General features: G+C 57.7%; 2 protein-coding genes across 2 annotated transcripts in view; one reads left to right on the forward strand and one right to left on the reverse strand.

Annotated features, from left to right (window-relative positions):
* LOC105981887 (brain-specific serine protease 4-like) overlaps positions 1-3,177 on the reverse strand; it is a 68,338-nt gene extending 65,161 nt beyond the window's left edge. The window contains exons 1-2 of the mRNA XM_013011237.1: positions 2,929-3,177; positions 1,254-1,362 (exon numbers count right to left, since the gene is read on the reverse strand). Coding sequence (XP_012866691.1) covers positions 1,254-1,362; positions 2,929-3,177 — 358 coding nt within the window. The remainder of the gene's footprint in view (positions 1-1,253; positions 1,363-2,928) is intronic.
* Positions 3,178-4,996: 1,819 nt separating this feature from the next.
* LOC105981888 (serine protease 27-like) overlaps positions 4,997-7,384 on the forward strand; it is a 6,485-nt gene continuing 4,097 nt past the window's right edge. The window contains exon 1 of the mRNA XM_013011238.1: positions 4,997-5,031. Coding sequence (XP_012866692.1) covers positions 4,997-5,031 — 35 coding nt within the window. The remainder of the gene's footprint in view (positions 5,032-7,384) is intronic.

Raw genomic sequence — 7,384 nt, forward strand, 5'->3', positions numbered from 1 at the left:
ATCCACGCGGGGCCGCATCCACGCGGGCCTCGCTCTCGGCCGTGGGGGGCAGGTCTGGCCCTGGGCACAGTGTTGGGGTCCCTGAGGCCTGGGGGAGGCGGCCGGGGCCGGGGCTCGGTCCTGGCCCCAGCCTTCGGGGCCTTGGGTGCTGTGACTCAGTCCCGAGCACCTGCCATGCCGGGGCCCCGGATTCCCGTTACCCCACTTCCCGGGACACTGTGACTCAGTGCCGGGCCGCAGCGCTGTCCCTGGGCCGGGGCGCACCCCCTATCCTGGACACAGCGCCCGGGCACGCAGACACAGGACGCGCGCGGGGGGGCCCGACCTGACCATGCCTGGCCGGGGGTTCTCCATGCAGGGGTCCTGGGGTCGCCCCAGACACCCACACGCGTGGCCAGCGCCAGCCTCCGGCCGGAAGCCCCGCCCCACCCACTCAGCTCAGGAAGCGCACGTGTCCGCTGCGTGGGACGAGGTGACTGGCAGGGCAGCGGTGGCCTGGGGACCCACGACGGCCTCGGGCGCCACGCGGGCTGGGGGAACAGCCCGGGACCCGCGCCGCACACCGGGTGCGTGGCGTTCGCTGAGCGAATGAATGAATGGATGGATGAATGAATGATGAGTGTATTAGCGTGGGCGCGGGCGGGGCCGCAGCTCTGCTCTCTGCTTCTGTCTCTTCATTTCCACACACACCCCTCCCCCCCCCCCCCCTCCTCCCCCACCCCCCCCCGCCTCCTCTCTGTTCCAGCATTTTCTGCCTTTCTTCAGTCCTGGCTCAGGGTGCTGGGGACCCGCGGGACAGGCCTGCACCCCACGCGGAGCTGCCCAGCTGACACCAGCACACGTCCTGAGCGGCTGCCAGACGGGTGGCTCACGCCCATAATCCATGCTACTCAGGAGACTGAGATCTGAGGATCCTGGTTCAAAGCCAGCCGGAGGAAGGAAAGGTCTGTGAGACTCGTAGCTCCCATGAATCACCCAAAACACGGAAGTGGAGCTGCAGCTCAGGTGGTTGAGCGCCAGCATTGAGCACAAAAGCTCAAGGACAAAAGTTCAAGCTTCCCTCCCCTCTCCCCCCTCCGCCCATGCTGGAAAAAATAACGAAGACTTCCTGGCACAGATGCTGGGGGGCCCTGGCTCCTGTTCCTGGGGTGTAAACACTTCTGAGAACGAGGCGGAAACTGGGGTATGACTCAACATCCACTCAGCGAAAAGTATTTGCGGCGTGCACGGCGGGCATCCTGGCCTGGCTTCACCTGTGCAGGGGGGAGGGGGGAGGGCGGGCCGCTCACAGACGCACAGCTGTTGGGGCTCGATGCCAAAGCCCAGGACCTGACTCACCTGCCGTGGAGATTCCCCCGCAGGCTGGGGTGCCGGGGACTGGGGTTTGAAGTGTTACCCGCAGCCCAGGCTGCGCTCACTCTGGATTCTCCTGCCCCAGCCGACCCAGTGCTGGCACTACAGGCATGCCACACCACACCCAGCTCGGACGCACTTTGCACCATCAATCAAAGGTTACAAGCACCTCCTAGTCCTGTGGAAGGTGATGCTGAGCCCTGGGGTGGAGGAACAAGGCCTGGGGTGGCCTCCTGGAGGCCGTGGACACCGAGCTGGGACTGGACACCTTCCCCAGAGTGCCCACCTTTGGTTTATTTACAAACTTGCGGAAAAGTTGGCTGCTGCTGACCGTGGTGGTGCATGCCTGTAATCCCTGCACCATGTGAGGCCAACCTGAGCTACACAGCAAGACTCCGTCTCAGAATAATAATAATGATCTTAATAAGTCAGCTTCACGCAGATTTGTGTGACATAAAGCACATTTCTCACACTGGTGGTGCTGTCCTCATAAGTAGCACCCCCAGTGAGAGACCCTGTCTCAACAAAATCCAGCCGAGTGCTGTTGGTTCACACCTGTCATCCTAGCTACTCAGGAGGCTGAGATCTGAGGATCGCGGTTCAAAGCCAGCCCGGGCAGGAAAGTCCGTGAGACTCTTAGGTCCAATGAACCACCAGAAAACCAGACTTGGTGCTGTGGCTCAAGTGGTAGAGAGCTGAAGGATGGCACCCAGGCCAGGGCTCAAATGCTAGAGCGCTTACAAGTCCCAGGCCCTGAGCTCAAGTCCCAGTATCACAGACAGAAGTAGGTGCTGACCTGCCAACCACCCCAAAGGGAGCAGGCTGTAGCACATGACCAGTCGGGTCAGAGGTCACTCCGTGTCTGAGATGCGTGGTGAGACGGGGCTGAGGTTCAGGGCTCGGCTCTCCTGGGGGTGCAGCATTTGGGGGCCCTTCTCGAGCCCCCAGAGTGGCCTGGCCACCAGGGTCACCAGGTCACGCCTGCCCTGGAGAGGAAGCCGGAGAAACCTCCCCCCCCAAGCGTGGGGAGCCTCGGGGGTGGCTCCACTAATTGCTGCTAATGAGGCCCCTGCCGGTGGCTCATTTCTCCAGCCAGGAGGCGGAGCTCTGGGTCCCCGGCCTGTCCCCACCCCCACCCCGCCCCAGGGGGACACCAGGGACCCGGATTTCTACCCTACATCTCCATGGAAACTGGGTCCCCCAAATCCCAGCAGCCTTGGACCTGCTGGGTAAGAAAAATGCCTCCTCTCTCTCTCTCTCTCTCTCTCACACACACACACACGTGCACACACCCACGTGCACCACGCACAAACCTCAGGCCTGGGAGTCATCGTGACTCATCCTCTTCCTCCCCACCATGCCCAGCCAGCTCACACTCAGGGCACCAAGGCCTAGAACATTCCAGAAGGTACAGAAACTTCCCTCTCTGTGCACAGATGGGGGGGAGGGCTGGTGGGTCAGAGGCTGCGAGGGACCCCCGCTGCCCCTCCCCGCCTCCCTCCGTCCCGCAGCCTCAGCGCTGGGATGCTCGCTCGGCTGCACACGCATTGCACACACGTTGCACACGCAGCTCACGCCTGCCCCGAGCTGCTCAGGACGGTGACCGCCGAGGAAGCCGTCCAAAGCCAACAGAGCCCCGGAGCGTGACCTCGCTGTGGCTGGGGATCTGTAGACGCGGTGAGAAGCCGAGCGGGTCCATCCGTCCATCCGCACGGAGGCTTCCAGCCAGACGCGGTGCGCGGGCCCCGTGATTCCATCCACGCAGAACCGCGGCCACTGCGCCCCAGGCCCCTCCAGCCCAGCCCGCACCCTCTCGGGCCTCATTCGCCAATGAATGAAAATCACTGACGCCCACTTGTTCTATATTTACGTGCAGGGAATTTTTTTTCCCCAAAAATTACACTTTTCGCAGCGGGCTGCACATGTTCGGCGGCCGGCGCACGATGCGCGTGCAAGTTTGTCCGATCATGTGACAAACTATTTTGTTTAGTGAGACAAACTATGGCTCACCTATTATTTGTCAGTCGCGGGGCTTGAACTCAGGGCCTGGGCGCTGTACCTCAGCTCTTTTGCTTGAAGCTAGCGCTCTACCACTTGAGCCACAGCGCCACTTCGGGTTTTCTGGTGGTTCGCTGGAGATAAGAGTCTCATGGCCTTATTTGCTCAGGCTGGCTTTGAACTGTGATCCTCAGATCTCAGCCTCCTGAGTAGCTAGGATTATAGGCGTGAGCCACCGGCTCTGCTACGTTAAGCTGCTCTTACAGTGTAACACATTCTGACATTCCATTCAGTACTCCATTTATGACCTGATCAACGTGTGTTGTAAGGAAAATCAGTTGAGAGAAATGGAGAAGCCAGCACGTAAGAAGCCAAATTCTGAGTCTTTATCAGAGAGCCGGGGGACTGCTGGTGGACCCGTCTCACAGACCAGCGGCCCCGAGTGTCACCAGCACAAAGCTTATGTAGGTCAAAACCACACAACGTGTGAGGAATCAAACCCGACGACAGTGTTATCCGTGGGCAAAGCAAACCAGATGAGGAAACTTCAAACTAATAGAAAAGCAAACCATCTAGGGAATCACAGGAAATCAAGGGCCAATTATCCAGAGGAGGCACAGATCCTGTCTTCTTACGCCACGTGTATATAAAATTCCATCGTGGAACTAATTATAACTTACTCAAGCCCGTGACCCTGAAGCGGACATTCACTGCTTTCGCTGTCGTGCATAATGTGTCAATAAAATAACCCTGCTAAGAATCTCTGAAAGGACTTCATTCCTTCCTCAGGGGAGCGTCTAACAGCAAGGAGAGCGATGAAGTCAGGCTCAGGAGAGGCTGTTTTCTTTCCTTTGCGGTCCTGGGGTTTGGGTTCAGGGGCTGTGTCTTCTGCGCAGGGACTGAGTCATGCCCCAGCTCCTTGTTGTTAGGAGGCTTTGCTATTTTTCAGATATTGTCTCACATTTTTTGCCCAGGTCAGCACTGGACCCAAGGTAACCCTACCTCTGTCTCCCGTGGAGCTGGGACTGCAGGCTTGAGCTGCCACACTCAGCTTGTTTGCTGAGTACCTTTTGCCCAGTGTGGCCTAGAAATATGATCCTCAATAGACGCTGGGATTATAGATGTAAACCACCTGTTTTTTTTTTCCCCTTGTCTGTTTGTTGGGTTTGTCTGGAGACAGGATCTTACTATGTAATCCCTGCTGTCCCTGAAGTTATGTACTAAGTAGTCTGATTTTTTTTTTTTTTTTGCCAGTCCTGGGGCTTGAACTCAGGGTCTGGGCGCTGTCCCTGAGCTGCTTTTTCAAGGCTAGCACTCTACCACTTGAGCCACAGCACCACTCCTGGCTGCTTCTGTGTATGTGGTACTGAGGAATCGAACCCAGGGCCTCATGCATGCAAGGCAAGCGCTCTACCACTGAGCCACCTTCCCAGCCTGACTCTGAACTTTTCCTTTCCTTTCTTGATCACAGGAAAATAGAGGTCAAATATTTCCCCTTACACACCTGTGGGATTTGAAAATTGCTTCTTACCCTTGAGGCAAGAAGTAATTCTTCAGTTGTAAACCACTTGGCCTGGCAGGGCTCCGTGTCCGCCCCAGCATCCGCTTCCACCCAGAGCCCCGGCCACCTCACTAGCCCGCGAGGATGGTGGAGCTGGCCCCGGCTCACCTGGCCGGCAGGTAGGACGGCCAAGACTCAGACACGATGCGCTGTATCTGACCCTGCTAAGCCCGGCGCGCCCCCGTGTGGTGTCTGCTTCCTCTCTGGGGAAAATGCCCTGGCCCTTGATGGTGGGCTTTGAGCTGCCGTTGATGGTGGGGACAGGAAGACCTGGAAGTCCTCCTTGTGAGCCGTGCCCTGCTGTGGGAGCCATGGACTCCAGCATGCCAAGACTCTGGCCTTACTGCGCCCAGCACCACCCTGCTCCCTGCAGTACCAACCTCCAGCACCGGAGGCCCCTTGGTACAGACACCTGAGAAGCCACAGCTTACTGCAGTGCACACTGGGTGAAGCACCCACCCCACCGGACTTCTCCACAGCTCACACCAAACCCAGCTCCCGCACCTCCTCACCACCCCTACACCAAACTAGTAGTTACCAGTGATCCTGCCCGGTGGACGTGTTTTCCCAGATAGCCCGGGTTCAGTGCTAGCCAGGGCGCCGCCTGGCTGTGAATCACCCGCGTCTGTCGCCTCCTGGTGGCTGAGTCAAGCACAGCAGCTGGGGAGGGGGGAGTGTGGCTGCTCTCCGGTGCCCCCTGCTGACCTGATCAAGAGCCACCAAAACCATCAGAGAAGCCCTGAGTGGGCCTGTGGCTCATGCTGGTCATCCTAGCTACTCAGGGGGCTGAGATCTGAGGACTGTGCTTCCAAGTGAGCCTGGACAAAAAGCTGGAAGTGGTGCTGTGCTCAAGTGGTAGAGCACTAGACGTGAGCAGAAAAGCACAGGGACAGCACCCAGGCCCTGAGTTCAAACCTCAGGATTGGCATACATACAGCAAATATTGTTAGCTGGGTGCCAGGCGCCGGTGGCTCACGCCTGTAATCCTAGTGATTCAGGAGGCTGAGATCTGAGGATCGAGGTTCAAAGCCAGGTTGAAAAATCTGTGAGACTCCGATCTCCAGTTAACCACTCAGAAAAAGCTGGAAGTGGCTCTGTGGCTCAACTGGTAGATTGGCAGCAGTGAACACAAAGCTAAAGGACTGCATCAAGGCCCTGAGTACCGGTGCAAACACACACACACACACACACACACACACACACACACACACACACCACAATAAACGAACTTTGGTACCTCATACCCATAATCTTAGCAAGCAGGAGGATGGTGGGTTCAAAGCCAGCCTGGGCTGTATAATAAGACCCTGTCTCACAAACAGAAAACAAATCCGCCAAGGACACACAGACTAACAGAAGGGCCGGTCCCATGGGTCCCATGCCCCCAGCTGACCCACTCATTTCTCCACAGCCCTGACTAGCAGCATTCTTCCCTGCTGTCTCTGTGCTGTGGCTCTGATTTGCATTTAATTACCACGGCTGCACGTTCACTTCCCAGCAAGTGCATTAGCCAAATTAGTTTCCTTTTTAGCAATTTGTCTATATCCTGCACCCATTCATCTTTAGGATTCAGTGGAAGTTGTTGTTTGTTTTGGGGAATGGGTGCTGGTATTGAGGTTTGAACTCAGGACCCAGGTGCTTTCCCTTAGTTACTTTGTTCAAGGCTGGTACTCTAGTGCTTGAGCCACAGCTCTACTTCTGGCCTTTGGTAAGTGGAGACAGAGCCTCGGGGGCTGGTTTTGAGCCTTGAACCTCAGATCTCCTCAGCCTCCAGTACCTACGGTTACCAGTGTAATTCCAGGCTTGGATTTGCTAATTTTGAGATAGGGGCTCTCTTTGTGCTCAGGCCGGACTGAACCGTGATCCTATTTGTGTTTTTCCCTTTGTTGCTGAGATATCCCGTGTGCCACCATGCCCACATGATCGAGATGGAATCTTTCAATTTTTATGCCTGGGCTGGCCCGGGGGGCCACAGCCTGGAGCATGTCCAGGATCTGGAACTCTGGCAGCCCTCACACCATGGGGAAACTGAGGCAGGCCCAGCTGGCCCTGTGGGTGGGAGCGGCCCCCATGTGATATCAGCGCAGTGCCCCAAATAACTTCCTGGCTCTGGGACGGGGACGGTTCAGCCACCGGTCCCCATGGCTTTCCTGGATCAGCAGGCCCCGCCCGCAGCCCTGCCGCCTCAGGGGGGCCCGGGACCGGTCCTGAAGGAAGGGGGACCCACACGCACCCCGCTGTGGTGCACAGCCCCACCCAAGGGCCTTGCGGCCAGGTACACAGCAGGTGTCTCATAAGAACTGAATGAATGGCCAGGCGCTGGTGGCTCACGCCTGTAATCCTAGCTACTCAGGAGGCTGAGATCTGAGGATGGCGGTTCAAAGCCAGCCCGGGCAGGAGAGACCGTGAGACTCCTATCTCCAATAAACCACCAGAAAACCGGAAGTGGCGCTGTAGCTCAAGTGGTAGAGC

Source organism: Dipodomys ordii, unplaced genomic scaffold, assembly GCF_000151885.1.
Source record: "Dipodomys ordii isolate 6190 unplaced genomic scaffold, Dord_2.0 Scaffold14, whole genome shotgun sequence".
Taxonomy (NCBI): domain Eukaryota; kingdom Metazoa; phylum Chordata; class Mammalia; order Rodentia; family Heteromyidae; genus Dipodomys; species Dipodomys ordii.